General features: G+C 39.9%; 1 protein-coding gene and 1 long non-coding RNA gene across 7 annotated transcripts in view; both read left to right on the forward strand.

The window, feature by feature from the left end:
* Positions 1 to 1,837: 1,837 nt before the first annotated feature.
* Positions 1,838 to 19,526, forward strand: part of LOC311299296 (uncharacterized protein) — a 31,216-nt gene continuing 13,527 nt past the window's right edge. For 3 of the 6 annotated variants that reach the window (XM_084422791.1, XM_084422790.1, XM_084422792.1), the window contains exon 1: positions 1,838 to 3,568. Coding sequence is in view for 3 of the 6 variants with exons in the window: in XM_084422786.1 (XP_084278912.1) it covers positions 3,382 to 3,568 (187 nt within the window). In the remaining 3 variants the exon portion in view is untranslated. Of the gene's footprint in view, positions 3,569 to 12,209; positions 12,256 to 19,526 lie in introns of those variants that run through there. The other 3 variants (XM_084422786.1, XM_084422788.1, XM_084422787.1) reach the window with 3 other exon arrangements.
* Positions 3,576 to 7,581, forward strand: LOC311299301. The gene is made up of 5 exons (XR_014629093.1): positions 3,576 to 4,392; positions 5,062 to 5,160; positions 6,490 to 6,530; positions 6,770 to 6,844; positions 7,380 to 7,581. It is a non-coding gene; the product is annotated as an uncharacterized lncRNA (long non-coding RNA).

Consider the following 19,526-nt stretch of genomic DNA (forward strand, 5'->3'; position numbering starts at 1 on the left):
GTCTGGATGACAGATGTTTTAAAGCCTCTAGACCCTCGTTGTGTACAATATTGCTATATAAAGACTCCACATCCATTATGGCCATAATACAAGAGCCTATGTTACATATTTGCTAAATTTTCTTTAAAACCTGTGTAGTATCTTGAATATAAGAGGGCAAATCTGCAACAAATGGCTTTATGAAATAATCCACATACTTGGAAGCAGGTTCTGTTATTGAATCATTCCCACTGATTATCGGTCTACCAGGTGGATTTTCCAGATCCTTGTGGACTTTGGGGAGCATATAAATGATTATTCACTTTTTATGATTATATCATCTCTCTCCGAAAGCCATTTAAGTGCTTGAGATTCTTTTATTGTGAGATTATGCTGTGTGATCTTTTTTTGTTTACTGTAAAGCTTTTCAACTTCATAGGACACCTTTTTGGTGAAGGTAGTCAATGTGGGATTTGTAGTACAAGGTGAAAAGGTAGACTTAGGCCGAAAAGAAGAGTTTACCGTGGTGGTTGAGTAGGTAGCTGTACCCAGTGTGTTCTGGGAGTACCAGACCTTCAAATCGTTAGCCTCATAGCATAATTGCCTAAGTCCTTTTTTTTTTAAATATTACTTAGGCAATTATGCTATGAGGCTAACGAAATGTAAACTCCTATAGAATCGATAGAGGTCCACTTTGGTGTCAAATGGTCTACCTGAATGTGAAGGAGAAAATGAGAGACCCTTGGACAAGACAGAGACACAGTCATTAGAGAGGGGGAGGTCTACCTTATTGCATGCAAATAGCTTTCATCCGCCATGGCTTATTGATAACATACCCTTTGGACAGATCCAGAGACTAAGGCATATATGTGACTCAGATCAGGATTTCCAAAATCAATCTATGGATATGCAGCAGCGTTTTGGACAAAGAGGATATCGAACCCAAACTCTTGTTCAAGCTCATAATAGAGCGCAATCACTTGAAAGGAAGAGCCTGCTTAAGTCTAGACCCAAAAGAGTGTCAACTCAGAAACCCTACTTTGTCACTCATTATAGCAAGGAGGCTGCCCATATTAAATACATCATTAAGAAAAACCGGATCATTATTGAATGTGACCCGACTTTACGGGAAATATTCACTGAACCCCCTGGGATCAGCTTTAGGAGGGCCCCTACAATTAAAGACAAGTTAGTAAGAAGTTACCTCCCTGCATGCTCCTAAACGTGAAACTTGGCTTTGTCAACCCAAGGGAAACTTTCCTTGTGGTAATTGTAATTATTGTGAGAATGGCTAAAATTGCTACATTTATGGATGTTTTCAGCAATAAGACTTAACATTAACTTAATACTATTAACAGTTTTATAAATTGCAATACTACCCATGTTGTCTATCGATTAGAGTGTACTTGTGGCTGCTTTTACGTAGGCCTCACTAAAAGGAGACTAAGAGACAGGGTAGCTGAGCATAGGTATGCCATCCGGACTGGAAATATGAATTATCCAATGGCCAAACATTATATAGACGCAAAACATGGGAGGGATTCGACCTTACGACTAGTGGGCATTGAGGCTATTCGCCTTGATGCCAGGGGTGGGGATATAATCAAACGCCTTAAACAGAGGGAGACATATTGGATCTATTCCTTGAGGGCCACTAGTTATCCAGGTCTCAATGAAGATTTTGACCTTTCACCCTTTTTATAATTGTGTCTTTATTGGGACAGTATATTGCTGTTCGTAAATGATGACTAGGTTTTGAATGCAATAGACCCAATTGCCATTTTTGTACACTATTCATGTTGTTTTAGAACCATCTTGACTATGAATTAAGAATTATGATGTGTAACTGGTTTAATGACTTTTGGTGCATATTGTGTGGAGTACATTGGATGTTTGCAATGGTGTCACTCCTGTTTTTCCACTTGGAGATGTCTCATTAGGTCTTGTTTGGTTTAACCTCTGGTATTAGACATGACCTGAACTACTGCCTCTAGTGGCAAAGAAATTGTGTTGCAAGTGCCAGAGGGGCACACCTGAAATCAATGCAACTATAAGTATGGCTTGATTCTGTTTGTTTGTTACCAACACCCTGATGAAGGCCAGTGGGCCGATACGCGTTGGTGTTTTAATGCTTTAGCCCTTTAAAATAATAAAGGCTTTTTAACTTTTGCATCCTGAGTGCCTGGACCTGGATTTTTTTCCAATTCTTTTTTATTAATTTTTACACTTGAAATGTACCTTCAACTGTATTTTTAACTCTTTCCCCACCAGCATTTTATTTTTTTTATTTGCTAGCCAGCGCCAGTATTTTTTTAATCATTTTCACAAAAATGTCATGGCCCCCAGAATATTTTGTTGTATGAATATCTGTACATGCAGATTGAGTTGAGTTCAAGAATAGGTCTAATAGCACACCTGAATAAACTTTTTTGTTAGGGCACCCAAACATCGTTTACTCTTTCTCTCATGCCATTCCGAATGACTGACTTTCTGCTGTGCAACACGAAAGAAGATATTTCGAATATTTCAACTGTTTTATCCATATGAGGTCAATAACAGCATTGAATTGGCCAAAAACATTCCACAGAAGAAAGAAAGTCATGCAAGATTGGAGTATTTTTAATTTTCATATTTGTGTTCACTATTTTTTTTAAACTATTGTTGTTAAAAAACTTCATATATCTTAATCATTTGTTAACAACATGTATTCTTTACTTCAATAAGCAATTTTTTCTGCCTTAATTTTCATACATTGTTTAACATTGTTAGCTAACTGTGTGATACATAACTTGGATACAGTCATCTCATAACAAATCACTCTAAATTGTACTGTAGACATGCATTTTCTGTAAAGCTGCTTTGAAACGATATGTATTGTGAAAAGCGCTATACAAATAAATGTGAATTGAATATTTTAACATGACGTTACATAATTCATTCGGTATATTTTCTAGCGTGACATTCCACATATGTATAGCTATCTGAAGTGCAGTGTGGAGAAACGGTATTGTCAGCTTGTGAGCGAAGGTGTTGGCGTTCTTACACCATACTGCTCTTTTCATCTCACACCATGTAGTTAGATCAAAACTTGTGACAGCAGACTGTAAAAAAGAGTTGTTAACAGACAAGAACAAATTCTCAGCTTGAATTGATTGCTACACAGAGAAACAAATAACTAATCCTGATAAAACTAATCCAATAATTGTAGATGATACATTGAAATAGACTGCTTGTTTTTCATTAGGTACACACACACACAGTATAAGTGCTACTTTGCAGCTTATTTGATTAAAGCATTATTACCTGTATAATAAGTTAGCCTACCTTATACGTTTTAAGAGTGTAATTTGCAACATAAAGAGATCTAGTATATCAGTGTATGCTTTGCAACTGCTTTTCTAAATGCTAGGAAGTTCCACCCACTTGGGAGGGGTTATTTTTAACCTTAAAAAGGTAAAAGGTATAAAGGTATCTGGCAATTTTGGCATTAAGATTGTGACCGTTAAAAGGTGCATCAGAGCCTTAACCGTTAACATGAGTACCTGGATGTGCTGTTGGATTTTATGTTTTTGCATTTCAGCTTTACAAAGTAAGTCTTTTATGCAAGTTAAGAATGTCATCACATTTATCTCAGCTCATTAATATTTCATCATGTTGAATATTCATTTTAAACTTGCTTTTATTCTCTCGTTTTCAGCTACTTACTCATTCTTCCTGGCTCAGTCACCGGACCTCACACACGTCTCAGTTGGTGACACTGTACAATTAAGATGTACATTTGAGCATAGAGTTTCTTACTGCTATACTGCTGTAACATGGCAAAAGCTGAACCAACGGACTGGTAAACTCACACCGGCGAGGTCTGCCTCTCAGTATGATTTTCTTCAACATGATGATAAAACTTGCGTTGTTACTTTAACAGATGTAACAGAGAATTATTCAGGTTTGTACTACTGCATTGGCCAGTATAACTCAATGGCTATTTTCGGCAGTGGAAGCAGGGTGATCGTAACAGGTACATCTGGGGTTAAATCTCATCAACTTTTCTATGGGTCACGGTCACTATAACAGATAACATTCTGACTTGATGATATGTGTTGTAGATCATTCTGTTGTGAACCAGAACTATCCGTCTTATACTCACCACCAGAAACTGGCTCATCATCGGTACCGCTGCAGTGTCTGGTGCCCGGAGTTGTCCCGTCTCAAGTGCAGGTGTTCTGGAGGATTGGAGAGAAAGCACATGTTGGATGGACTGAATCCGCCTGGACAAACTCCATTGATTCAGCCACAGAATTCACGCGTGCTCATCTCTCTATTTCTGCAGATGAGTTGACAGAAACCGATGAAATCCAGTGCATTGCTGAATATAATGGCAAGAACACGTCCAAAACTCTGAAGAGATACAGTACGGTGCGTATAAATGCTAAAAGTCTCAGAGAAACATCAGAACAAACATTACGTGATGTTTCCCCGTTTTATTCTCTGTTTTTTAATAAATTGGAGACTAGATTAGTTGTAGCACTAAAAGGTTGGGTAACACTTTATTTACAGTGTCCCTGTAATACATTTAACATGTAGATACTACAATAATAATAGTCAATTATGCATAGTTACATGCAACTAACCCCAAACCAAACCTTAACCCTAACCCTAATTATATAGTTAATAACCATAACTTAGTACTTCATTGTATAATTGCACTGAACCTGTGACCAAAGGTTGTCTAGATTCAAGAGGCCATTTACACAAATGTTTTTTTTCTCTCTTTTCTTTGGCAGTGGTTTTGTGTGTGTTTACATATACAAACATATATCAGACCCCTGATGAAGTGATTAAAAATGATTAGAATAGCCCTTATAAGAAGAATAAGTTTAATAATTCTGTTCTACAAATTCAAATGTAATCTCTATTATATGAACAAAATTTTTGTTTTTATTGAACAAAATAAATTTTTATACATTCAAGCAAGATACATAGGTCGATATAAAGAATTCCAAAGAACTGAACCTCGGTCTCCAATACAGAACATTACATGATAAATATTAATTATGAATATAATTGTGATGGTTAATCTTTCAGGACTGAATCAAACGACTCAATCCTTCTTGCCTCTATACTGTGGCTTTGGGGCAGCATTCCTGGCTATGGCTGTGATCTTCTCTATTTGTTTATGCCAAGGTAAATATTTAAGTCAATCTGGATACCCGTTTAATTTTTTTAACAAATTAATAATTTACAAATATTATTACTAACTAACATACTTAAATCAGCACATCTGAGGAAATTATTACCAATATTCATGTTTTTATCTAGTCTGTATGTAATCTGCGGTAAAAATACATAATTCTCAGAAGAAGAAAAATTATAAAAAACTGAAATGTGAAAAAACTTAAATAACTGAAAAAAACATGGGTTACTTACAAATTATTGGTAACACTTTACAATAGGTTAGTTCATGAATTAACTAACATGAACTAAAAATGAGCAATACAGTATTTATTAGTCTTTGTTAATGTTAAAATACAGTTGTTCAATGTTTGTTCAGCATGTTAGTTCAATGTTGAAATTCACATTAACTAAGATTAATAAATGCTGTAAAAGTATTGTTCATTCTTAGATCATGTTAACTAAAGGTTCAGTCCGTGTCGAATTAACCAAATTTCGGAAACTTTCCCGGCTCAATTTTTATTTTGTTAATATTTTTTCTAAAGACAAACATAAATAGTGATGAAAGCCAAAATATTAAATGCCATGGATGTATATTTACTGAGTAATCCACTATTTTGTAGAGGGGGGGTTAAAATGACAATTTTCACCTAAGATTTGGAGCCAAGTTACAGGCTGGTAAAAATTACTTTAGAAAGATGGCAGTATAATCATTTTATTTTTACACAGAGATTGGTAGGTCTATAAGTTAAATCTGTTGACTTTAGCAATCTTTGTTGCATTATATGCCAACAGTGAAAGTTCAAAAATGGAAAAAAGCACTTTTTTGCTCCAAGCTTGCATAAGTCTAACTCAATCGGTATTAAATAGATCTTAATATCCTTTTAGATTTTGGTTTTTGAGAAATATTTCTTTTGGAATCTTCATTATAAAGGCCCTATATGGTTCGATGGAGATCTTAATGCTCCATGAGTAAATTGGTAAATTGTCCACTTTTTCAGTCGTCAAAAACCAAATGTGGGTCACTTTGCATACAGCTGATACTTTTTTTCTTTTAAAGAGGAATATCTGAACAACAATGTTGAAACTTAAATGTATATATATAAAAAAAATCTATCAACACAATTGCATGGAATATACCAGTCTGAGAGCCATAAACAAGTTTGTGTGCCTATCACTCAAAAAGTATTCTACTGTAAACTGTACTGTATGCAATTCAGTGCATATGTTATAAACATGTAGTCATCTTCTAGTGCATTAAATCTGCCAGTGGCTTCATCATAACACACAATTGCATTGAATGTATCTTTTTATTGAATATATTGTATTTACCCTTAACAGGTAAACAGAGTGAAGCGACTGCAGACATTTCATCTGTAATGGTAAGCATGGTATAATCTAATAATTATAGACTGATATTTATATATACAAATATTATTATTGTTTGTTAATTATTCCATTTGAATGGTTGTTGGTGAATTTGTGAAAACGTAACATTTAAAAAAAGAATCTTGACAAAAAATACTTAAAATACTTTAACCTGAAGATTCAAAATGATTTGTCAAATACAGTTAAGAATAGTTTTGGTGTGGATATATTAACTTCTTAATTTTTTGTCTAGTTTTATCCAGTGGATCCCATGAATTTAGGACAGAATTTAAGTCCAACAAGAAAAAAATAAAGGTAAAAAGAAAATGTATGTGTTTTCTATTTGTATGTACTTTTTGACTGTAATCATATGAATTATGTGAAACAGTATACAGTAGTCAATCCTTGCAGCCTGGTCTCATTGTTAATACGTAGATATTAATACGTAATTTTCAAAGACACAAAACATACTTTTTTGTACGTTTGGATAGATGCTGAAATGTATAATAAGGACGTATCTGCAACATTAGTTTTACAGCTACAAAACGTTAAATATTTACAAATCTTTCATTTCATAAAGATTTCTGTATAATTCCCCTTCACCCTACTCCCAAACCTAAACATACCCATTTTATACAGAATATATATAGAATAAAACGTAATGGACAGAGATGTGTAGGGAAATGACAATTTTAGTAACAATATAGTATTAAAAAGATATTTTGAGCCGCTAATCCTACTCCTACCCCTAAACTTACCCATAGCCATTTCTTAAAACTGTAAAGTTATGAAGAAAAACATAACAGGCAGACAAGTGTTATCACAACAATTTATTTATTCAGATAATCTGTTCTTTTTTTCAGGGCATCAATGGAGATCAGTGTTAATGAAAGGAATGCAAAGGAATGTTGGAGTATGCCACACAATCATTGAAATGAAAATTAATTATATTGAAATTTAAATCCTTCTAATGTAGAGTTGTTGTTAAATCAAAATTATAAAAATAATCTGTATTATTGTTTGATTATGTCTCCTCTTGGTTCCAAATAAAGATATTTTTACTTTTTAAAAGCTGGAATTACATTTTTATGTATTAGGAACAGAAATTGCCCTCTGCCATTGAATCCTTTGTTAGGAAGCCAACTTTTACTGTTGTGCAAAGATTCTTGAGGAACCTCTTTTGAATATGCATGTGCACAAGTTATATTTTAGAGCTAAAGATTTTCAGTGAATAACGACTCATATTTCACTCTGTTCAAAGCTTTTATATGGTTTAGGAAAACTTGAAATATAGAGACCATGGGGTTTGTTTTGTATTTTGCAGGTAATGTCTGCATCATTCAAACACATGATATATTAGAAGATTGCCAAAGCTAGAAGGAATTACACTTCACTGAACAACATTACTCATAATCTCTAAAAGTAAGATCAACGAATCTGAGACTTTTTGACATTCTCATGACAACTTGCTATGACTCCTCAATCCCAAATTAATTTCCATACCTGTCTGTACTGAATATGACTCTTCAGTAGCGAACCGTGACTCTTGAACTTTGGCCTCGGCAGGAAAATCAGCATAGCTTACGGTGTTCTCTTCGAAAGTACTGCAGAAGTTACATTTGACAAGAAATGCAACAAGCAAACAGCACATTGGCCCTCATTTATCATTCTTGAGTAGAAACGGGCGTATAAGTTGGCGTAAGATTATGCTTACACTCCTCTCACCGCCTGATTTATGAAGCTGTGCGTACCTTTGAAATCCAGGTGTACGCAATACCTGCCCTTGATAAATGCCGCGGCTGAAAACGAGCGTCATTAGAATTCCCCCCACGCCCTCATTTTACGCCATGGACACACGGAAGACGGCAAAGAAGATAAACTTCTTTGAGAAAGAGAAAGAGAAACCAGGGAAGTGGAAAGAAACAAAATTGATTTCTAGATTTTTTTTATTAATGACGCTTATTGTTATTTAGAAGAAGAATGTCGTTATTATTTGTATTATTATTATTATTATTATTAGCCTATTATTTAAAATAAGAAGAATGTCATTTTTATTATTTTGTCAGTCTGAATTATTTTTTGGTCATTGAAAGCCTTTCATTATTAAACCCAGTCCGTGCACACCTGCCGGGCCTAACCCTGGTCTAACCATCGTTTTAAAGAATAGTACAACAGCGAGCGCGTCGAGTATAAACGCCGCGGTCGTTTACTGCGGTGGTGCGCGGGCAGTCTGCGGAGACTCGCGCTGCGGAGCCAGGCGAAAGTATTTAACAAGGCTTGAAACGTCAGGTAAAGCGCACAGGCTCGCAACTGAAGGAATACATATGCATCAAATGCTTTGGTAAAGTCACACAAAATTAAACATTTAAGTCCATGTTGCACAAAAATAAACACTGAAGTTTTTAATTACTATGTTGTTGTTTTTTTACAGTGGGTAATAATATATTATATCTTTTAGTTTGTCAGTGCGTTTTGTGGTGTTAGGAATTGTTTTTCTGCGCATTTCCGCACTAAAGCCTTGTTTATACTTTCGCCTGGCTCCGCAGCGCGAGTCTCCGCAGACTGCGCGCGCACCTCCCGAAACGGACGAGGCGTTTATACTTGACGCGCTCGCCGTTGTAGCCTACTATTCTTTGAAACGATAGGGGGCGACTCGAGTAATTGTCCTCTAAACCACCAGGAATCAGCAGTGAGAAGAAGAAAGCTATACACACGTGACAATGTTTATTTTAGTACACCACCACCAATACCACACTACAAAAAGAATCGTGTAAAACCCAGTAAACCCTGAGATTATTACTCGTGACAATAAAACAAAATATATGGATATTAGAATGTGTAAAAAACATAACTAAATCAACGATCTCCTTCATATTTTCTAATTTCACTAAACATTTCATTAAGTTTCGTGAACATTTTTATTAAACATGGACCTTTATGTTCATTAAAAATACTTTTTATTCTATTGTATGCTCATTTTTTAAATGTAAGCAACTCATTTATACTGCAAACTGGGTGCTGGTGTGGTGAGAAGTTCGAGCTCGGCCAGATTCGGCTCGAAGTCGTTCATCTTCGGATGCGGCGCCGCGCGCGTTGTTACAAAAAATGTCGCGCACACCGCCAGCCGAAATTGGAGGCTTGTTCGACTTCATGCAGCTCTGCGCAGACCGATCGGCGGCTGACTTAAAGCAGTGCATGCCGGTTAGAAATTTTGTCCGACTTGATACAGCGCCGACACCACGTGACTGTGACGTATGCCATCAAAGTACCGCGAGAGCGATTCGAGAGTAGCCGGAGAACTCAGCCAGCGCAGCTTCTCAAGAGCGGCTGCACGAGGGCTGATGACGACACAGCTGTTCCACGATTGGCCGGATTCACTGCATGACAACGATCACGTGTGTTTCGTGTTTATCCGAACACCTTTAGTTCCTCTAACGCTCACAAATCATTTTTTTTATAACAGTAAACACTCTTTTCATGTAGTTGCGATGTTATATTGTGTCATGTTTATTAAATTAAAACTGATTAAAAAACGTAGACTCCACTTCATTGATAGTAACTTATGTTGAACTTTATTCTTGTTCAAACAGACGTTGCATGAAGCTGTAGGCCTACATAAAGTATTGAATGAAAATGTCTCTGAAACATTATTTGGCAAAAATTGCATTTATTTCACTTCAGCTGTGGTAAAGTATGCAAACACCACGTGAGCGGTCACTACGGGAACCAGAAAAGGCTTGTTCGACTTCATGCAGCTCTGCGCAGACCGATCGGCGGCTGACTTGAAGCACTGCATGCCGGTTAGAAATTTTGTCCGACTTGATACAGCGACGACGCCACGTGACTGTGACGTATGCCATCAAAGTACCGCGAGACCGTTTCGAGAGTAGCCGGAGAACTCAGCCAGCGCAGCTTCTCAAGAGCGGCTGCACTGGGCTGCACGTGGGCTGATGACGACACAACTGTTCCACGATTGGCCGGATTCACCGCATGACAACGATCACGTGTGTTTCGTGTTTATTCGAACACCTTTAGTTCCTCTAAAGCTCTCAAATCAGTTTATTATAACAGTGAACACTCTTTTCATGTCGTTGTCATTAAAAAACTGATTAAAAAAACGTAGACACCACTTCATTGATAGTAGCTTATGTTGAACTTTATTCTTGTTCAAACAGACGCTGTATAAAGCAGTACATAAAGTATTGAATGAAAATGTCTCTGAAACATCTGTGTATTATTTGGCAAATATTGCATTTTTTTTCACTGCAGCTGTGGTAAAGTATGCAAACACCACGTGAACGGTCACTACGAGAACCAGAAAGTGTCCGACTTCACGTCTCCGTTTGCAGCTCCTCCCCGCCTGCACGCGGCTACTCTCGCCGATCGGTTGCATCCAGCCGCAGCCGATGTCGAACACACCTAAAGTGTCCGACTTCACGTCTCCGTTTGCAGCTCCTCCCCGCCTGCACGCGGCTACTCTCGCCGATCGGTTACATCCAGCCGCAGCCGATGTCGAACACACCTTGGGTCTTGCGAACCCAACGCGCACGACCGCCCACACCGCAATGACGTCATTTTTGCCGCGCGCACCTTCGCGCTCGTGCGGACGCGTCGAGTATAAACCAGGCTTAACTCAAAACGTGCGTACACCACCTCCTGAGCTGGCGTAGGATTTGAGCGTGCCGTACGCCAACGTCCATATTGATAAATCTCGAAAGTCACCGTGGTTTTGGGTGTAGGCTACGCTGGAAATTTGGTGTACGCACTTTTGATAAATGAGGGCCAGTGAGTGTGAGAGTTATCACCAAAATAAAACAAAATGTAATAACATGCAAATCCTCACCTTTTCATCTTTAGTTAGTGTGTAATGTTCCTGTTTGAGCATAACAAAGATCTACAATGTTACAAAGCTCAAAGTCTACTCTAAAGGGAGATATTTCACAGAATTGACTTTCCAAGAACTACAACAAACGACTCTTTAGGACTATGTGTTTTTCTCCAGGATTTATGTTACTCATTTAAATAGTCCCCGTCCACGGAATACGAAAAAAAAAAAAAGAAAAAAAAATGTGCGAGGCCTGGTTGAGCTGCTGCTATGTGAGACGCTGTTTTTTCAACCCCTTTTCCAAAACTAATTTGTTTGACCTTCCTAAGGCTGACGAACTTAGAGTGATTAAAATTTATTTTAAACACTGTTCCTGAACATTGTAACCCCAATGTTTATCTATGTGCTGCACATTTTATGGAGGACAGCTTCCGGAACCTTAGAGAGTACATTGCAGGCTACGCACAAAAGCTTCAACTGAAACGGAGCAGTTCCTACTTTGTTGGGACAACCTGTTGTTTGTGGATCACAACTTGTAAGTATGTCTAATTATTTGTAGTTGCATTCTCTATTAACAGTTCCAATTATAAGTTTTATGTTGTTGCTACGATGTAAACAGAGGGCAAAGCTGTTTGGCTCCACTCGCCTGCTAGCCAACATTAGTGTTGATTTAGTGTTTACTGTAGCTTTTGTAAGCTCTCGCTTTTGTAAGGCTGTTTGCCATCCTCAATATTTACAACAGAGCAGAACTTGATGTTATGAAGGGACGTGACATTTCCCGAAGACACGCTAAGCGGTGCCAATCACAGCACACTGGGGCAGCTAACCAATCACAGCACATTTTGTATTTCGGGAGGAAGAGCTTCATCGAAACAGGAACTGTATGGAGCGTTCGAGCCAGACTGGTGAGAGAGGTGCTGTAATAATGTAAAATACGTGAAAAATAATGTGTTTTTTGAACAATCAAGCATGAAAGCCTATTCTATTACACCTCAAAAACAAAATCCAGAAGTAGTTGATATGAGGGTTAGACTGTCAAAAATGATTTATGGTTTTATGACATGTGTTTATGACAGGATGTCCTTATATGGCGGTTTTATGAGGCCATGTGAAATTTGACCCTGTGTGGTTCCAGGGGGTTTATGGATGTGTGTTTATGACTGTAAGCTGCTTGGTGTGACAAGGAAGTGAATGTTTTTCAGGGATGTTTTTATTATTGGTGGATAATGTCCACAGATTGGTGAAATTATGAACATGGAGAGATCTGTCATGGATTTGTTTTTCAGATTTCACTGTATTGTCCATAATGGCTGTGGGAGAAAATAAAAACAGGGTGAATGAAATTAAGAAATAGCATTGACAAATTAAAAACATGTAAAATAACTGATATATGTTATTTATTGAAGTAAAACTATTTCTAAAAGTAAGTTTTAACCTTTTAAACACCACATTATATGAGTTAAGAATACAAATGTCTGTCTGATAGTGTCACAATCATAGACTCTGCAACCTCCCTCTCAGGCCATCAGAGTGCGCCCTCGCCCGAATATTGACTCATTCACGCACTACATTTCCCATAACCCCTGTTCTTATCCTAATCATCTCACTCAGCTGTTTCTCATCTACTGGGCTTTATAGCTGCAACTCGCACAGCATTCTGTGCAAAGTTTTGTATTACTATTGTGAACAATTCAGAGCATTTCTTCCTGTGTTTGCATACCTGGTTTGACCCTATTTTGTTCCTTGATTGCGCCAGCCTGCTGCCTGCCTGCTTTACCTCTGCCTGGATACTGGAATTCAACTGTTCGCCGCCTGCATCGACCATTTGCCTGTTTACTGACCACGAATTCTCCTGTTCTCTCCTGCTACTGTTTGCCGGTGTTTTCACCTTTGCCTGTCGACTTCTCTTTTCTAAATAAAGTAGCTGCAAATGCAAATCAGCAGAGACCATGCCCTCCGCTAGCCCCCGTCTCGCGCTGCCGGAGAAATTTGACGGGGATCCAAGTAAATGTAGAGGGTTCATTCTTCAATGCTCCTTATTCATTGCTCAACAGCCAACGCTGTATACCACCGAGGCTGGTAAGATTGCCTTTGTATGCTCATTACTCACTGGGAGGGCGTTGGATTGGATAATGGCTGTGTGGAGGGAGGATGGCACTGCTTTTCCGGCATTTGAGATATTTCTACGGCGCTCTCGTGAAGTATTTGAGCACTTCAAGGAGGGTAGGAATGCGGGCGATCGCCTGCTTGAACTTACGCAGGGCAAATTAACCGCTGCAGAACATGCACTCAGTTTTCGTACCCTCGCAGCCCAAACCTCCTGGGTTAATGACACGCTAAAAGTGATCTTCCGTAGAGGCTTAACTCACGAACTTCAGTCTGAACTAGCCTGTCGGGATGAAGGCAGAAACTTGGATGAATTCATCAACCTCACGATTCAGATTGACAATCTCCTACGATCTCGCAGAGTGAGTCATCGCACTGTTCAAGCCCCCCGGCACGTACCGATTCCTCGTCCCTCAGTAACCGTTCCAGTTGATGACTCCGAACCCATGCAACTCAACACGTACCATCTGTCAGCTGGCGAACGTGAGCGACGTATTACACAACGTCTGTGCATGTACTGCGGCGAGGCTGGTCACCTTCGCATCGCCTGCCCCTCACGACCACGTTCAGCTGCACCAAGGCCGGTGAGTTTAACCTCTGACACATTGAACTCTAATTCCTGTTTGTCTGTACCCATCGTAATCACAGCCAATGGCCGTCAAGTCTCTACCTGTGCTCTAGTTGATTCCGGGGCTGCCGGAAACTTCATATCGAAGGACTTTGCTCTATCATACAACATAACACTAATATGAAGTATCTCCCCTCTCACAGTCAAAGCCATCGACAGACGGCCGCTAGGCACAGGCAAAGTGACCCACATCACTCAGGAGCTCCATCTGTGGACTGGAGCACTTCACGGTGAGATTATCCAGTTTTACGTTCTCAACACCTCCCATGTCCCAGTCATTCTAGGCCTGCCGTGGCTCCACAAACATGACCCACACATCGGGTGGAGGACCAACCAAATTGCCCGCTGGAGTGAAGCCTGTTACACTAAATGCCTGTTACCACGTTTCCCCATTGTCTGTTCGAGCGGTGACAGTACCCCCCGAGCAGACCAGTTCAGAGTACTATGATCTATTGGAGGCCTTCAGTAAGGTAAAAGCCTCAAACCTTCCACCTCATCGCGCCAGCGACTGCACTATTGACCTGCTGCCCAGCTCTGCACCTCCTAAAGGCCGAATATTCCCTCTTTCCCACCCCGAGTCCGAGTCCATGAAGAAATATATAGAAGAGGAACTAGCGAAGGGTTTCATTCGGTCCTCCACCTCTCCGGCGTCCGCCGGTTTCTTCTTCGTACAGAAGAAAGACAGGGGTCTCTGGCCGTGCATCGATTATCGGGCCCTAAATAACATCACTGTTAAGTTCCGCTATCCACTCCCGTTGGTGCCAGCCGCTCTAGAGTTGCTGTGTACAGCAAAATATTACACCAAACTAGACTTGCGCTGTGCGTACAACCTCATCCGCATCAGAGAAGAGGACAAGTGGAAGACCGCTTTCTCCACTAATACAGGGCACTATGAATACCTGCTTATGCCTTTAGGCCTGGCAAACAGTCCTTCCATCTTTCAATCCTTCATCAAAGACGTGTTCAGAGACATGCTCCATAAGACGGTAATTGTCTATATCGACGACATTCTTATCTATTTGGACACTCTGGCCGACCATGTGCAATACGTTCGAGCGACCCTTCAGAGGCTCATCCAGCACCAACTGTACGCCAAAATAGAAACGTGTGAGTTCCACCAGACGTCCACTACCTTCCTGGGGTACGTAATCAGCCCGGACGGAGTCGCCATGGATGAGGGAAAAGTCAGAGCAGTCCTAGAGTGGCCACAACCCACCATTCTAAAAGAACTCCAGCGCTTCCTCGGGTTTGCCAACTTTTATCGGCGCTTTATAAGAAACTTCAATTCAGTGGCAAACCCCCTCACGTCCCTGGATGAATCTGCAACCCAAGCTTTTAACCAACTCAAGCAGCGTTTCACCTCGGCACCCATCCTGTCCCATCCGGATCCTGAAATACCCTTTGTGGTTGAAGTGGACGCATCCAGCACTGGGATAGGCGCCGTCCTCTCGCAACGGCAGGGTTCTCCTCCTAAGTTACACCCCTGCGCATTCTACTCACGGAAACTCAATGCTGCTGAGAAGAACTATGATGTAGGGGATAGGGAGCTTCTAGCTATGAAAGCAGCCTTCGAAGAGTGGCGGCTTTGGCTGGAAGGAGCTCTACACCCCTTTACTGTACTAACCGACCATAAGAATCTAGAGTACTTGCGCACCGCCAAGAGATTGAACCCCAGACAAGCTCGGTGGTCACTGTTCTTCACTCGGTTCCATTTCTCCGTAACCTATCGCCCAGGGTCCCAGAATGTTAAAGCAGATGCTCTATCGAGACAACACAACCTCGACCTGGACTACTCCAGCCTCTTCCTATTCCCCAACGCCATTGGTCACATATAGCAATCGATTTCCTCACCGATCTCCCCGTCTCCGATGGCCACACCACCATCCTCACCGTTATAGATCGGTCCTCCAAGGCCTGCCGCCTGATACCCCTGGCCAAGCTACCCACCGCCCTACAAAAAGCAGAACTCCTTTGCAATCTGGTATTTCGGTTTTACGGCCTCCCAGAGGACATTGTCTCCGATAGGGGCCCACAGTTTAGCTCCCGAGTCTGGGCAGCCTTCTTCAACACCCTGCAGATTAACGTCAGTCTCACGTCTGGGTACCACCCCCAATCCAATGGGCAGGCCGAGTGCATGAATCAGGAGATCATTCGGTTCCTTCACTCCTACTGCCACCAACATCAAGAGGACTGGAGCCACTATCTGATATGGGCTGAATACGCCCAGAACTCCATCCAGAAGCACGCTACCGGCCTCACCCCCTTCCAGTGTGTCCTGGGGTTTCAACCGCCCCTATTCCCATAGTCCGGAGAACCCACCAGTGTCCCAGCCATGAACGACTGGCTACAACGCAGCGAGGAGACTTGGAACCAGGCCCATGTTCATCTCCACCAGGCCATTCGCCATCAGAAAGAACAAGCGGATCGCCACCGTCGTTCCGGTCCAGTGTACCAACCCTGCCAGTGGGTTTGGCTATCCACCCGAGACCTCCGACTACGGCTCCCCTGTAAAAAGCTCAACCCAGGTATGTGGGTCCCTTCAAGATCACACAACAGATCACACCTGTGTCGTCTTGCCCTGCCTAAACATTACCGTCTTGCTTCCACATTCCATGTATCACTGCTCAAGCCCGCTGATGGTCCCGATAAAGAGAGGGAGAAGAGGTCCCAGGAGCCGAACCCCCAATCCATCCTGGTGGAGGGCGAGGAGGCTTTTCGAGTCCATGAACTCCTAGACTCCAGACGTCGGGGCAGTACCCTTCAGTACCTGGTCGACTGGGAGGGATATGGCCCGGAGGAGTGTTCCTGGGTCGACGCAAAGGACATTTGTCACAATCACAGACTCTGCAACCCCCCTCTCAGGCCATCAGAGGGCGCCCTCGCCCGAATATTGACTCATTCACGCACTGCATTTCCCATAACCCCTGTTCTTATCCTAATCATCTCGCTCAGCTGTTTCTCATCTACTGGGCTTTATAGCTGCAACTCGCACAGAATGCTGTGCGAGTTGCAGCTATAAAGCCCAGTAGATGAGAAACAGCTTTTGTATTACTACTGTGACAATTCAGAGCATTTCTTCCTGTGTTTGCATACCTGGTTTGACCCTATTTTGTTCCTTGAGCGTGCCTGCCTGCTTTACCTCTGCCTGGATACTGGAATTTGACTGTTCGCCGCCTGCATTGACCATTTGCCTGTTTACTGACCATGAATTCTCCTGCTCTCTCCTGCCACTGTTTGCCGGTGTTTTCACCTTTGCCTGTCGACTTCTCTTTTCTAAATAAAGTAGCTGCAAATGGATCTCTCAGACTCTGATGATTCACAACAGATAGTCTCTCAGGAGTGTATAAATAGCCGATCGTGGAATTTTTCGGCACCGAAGAAATATGTCAGAATGAATTGTTATCAGATTACACAGTCACGTCCATAAATAAACAATAGAGATCATATGAAACAAGATGTTAAATTATCAAGTATAAGTATTTTAATCTAATACACAACGAAATACTGACTTACATAGATAAATAAACATAAAATAGTGAATAGTACATATTATTTAAAATGTTAAATGATCAAGTATAAGTATTTTAATCTAATACACAACAAAACACTGACTTACATAGATAAAACATAAAATAGTGAATATTAGTTCATATTATTTGAAATGTTAAATTATTAAGTATAAGCATTTTAATCTAATACATCAGTGCTATAGGATCATCATGTGGGCGCCACAATATACTGTTTTACTCAGATAAACAAAACATAAAAAATAAACTAAATAAGATGTGAAATTATCAAGTATTAGTATTTTAATCCATTACATCAGTGATATAGAGTCATCATGCGGACACCACAATATACTGACTTGCATAGATAAATAAAACATAAAATAGTGAATTATAGTTTGTTTTGTTTGAAATAAGATGTTAAATTATCAAGTATTTAGGTTTAAACATGTATTGAAGTGAACTTACCATCAGTGAAATTAGGAGGTCTTTTTGTCACTGGTTAAAGTCATAGATCCTTGAATTTCTGAGCAGAAGAGATGTTTGCTCTCCGTTTGCTAAATTGAAAATGAAGATTGTTTCCATCATGGCAGGGGCACAGGCCTTCCCCTCCCCTTCCTCTCTGTGTAGTTGCTATGTATTAGCATGTTCAGTTTGTTTCAGAAAACATCAAGCAATTAAAAGATAGGCCAGTCACCTGGTGTTTTACAATCAAAGACGTCACAGACTCCTATCATAAAATCTCCTATCTGAAGCCTTCCTGTCTGGCAGGGCAAAATGTGCCATTTTGACACTTCACAGGGACCAGGCTGTAAGATCAGTATAATTAGATGTTTATACCAGTGTCTTCAGGAAAAAGTCAGGGGTCAAAACAAAATGGCCAGGAAGTTACATTTTATTACCTGTTGTTCTTGGTTAAAGCGTGAAAGAACGATGAAACCTAAAAATGACATCTCAATTCTGACGCCTTTTGAAGATCGGATTTATTTTTCTTACATTTAAACTTAGAACACAGTATTAGAACACCCTTTGACTTTATGAATACACAAAAATATCAGCTTAATGATTTTTTATATTTTCGTGCATTTATTTAAAGACTTCATGTACCATAATATAAATTGTCTTGAGTGTTTCTTAGAGTGACAGAGCTGTGTGTTTTTAGCTAAAATGGTGTGACAGTCACAGCAGTGGGGGTTCCATAGACATAATGATTTTGTACTGTAACTGTATATTCTACCTGTACACCTAAACACTACCCTCACAGAAAACTTTCTCTGTTTTTTACATTTTCAAAAAATATAAATAAATATAATTTATAAGGTGTTTTGCTCATGGGACACATTTTGCTCAGGTCAAAAATACCTGAACCAGACACACACACACACACACACACACACACACACACACACACACACACACACACACACACACACACAAGGGTTCTATAAAAATAAACTTATCTATATTCTAAATTAAATGATTATAGATAAAATGTATAACGCAATGAATAATATCAGATTTGGTACAGCATTTATTTAAACAGTTTTAGTTAGTAAATAAACTCTTAAATAAGTTATTAAATAAGTTGGCAAAATAAATAAATAAATAAATAAATATAAAAACACCTTACATTTTCAGAGCGCTGAAGAAGTAGTTGTTTATGCAATGATAAAAAAACAATCCAAAAAGCAAATAGTTTAAGTGGTCGTAAACAAAACAGTCCCAGATCCTCCAGGGATAAACTACAGAGTGAAATTAATGTTTCAGACCCTCACAGAGATGAGAGGAGTTATAGGCTTGATGAGCCTCTGGGACACAATGTCACAGCATACAGTATAAACTATTTTGATGCACTATCCGATGTGTGTAAAGCAGTGTCAAGATGTTTCTGAAACAAAAAATCAACAATAACCCCTAAACATATTTCACTTTTTCTTTCTTTCTT

This window comes from Rutilus rutilus (assembly GCF_951802725.1).
Source record: "Rutilus rutilus genome assembly, chromosome: 11".
NCBI lineage: Eukaryota > Metazoa > Chordata > Actinopteri > Cypriniformes > Leuciscidae > Rutilus > Rutilus rutilus.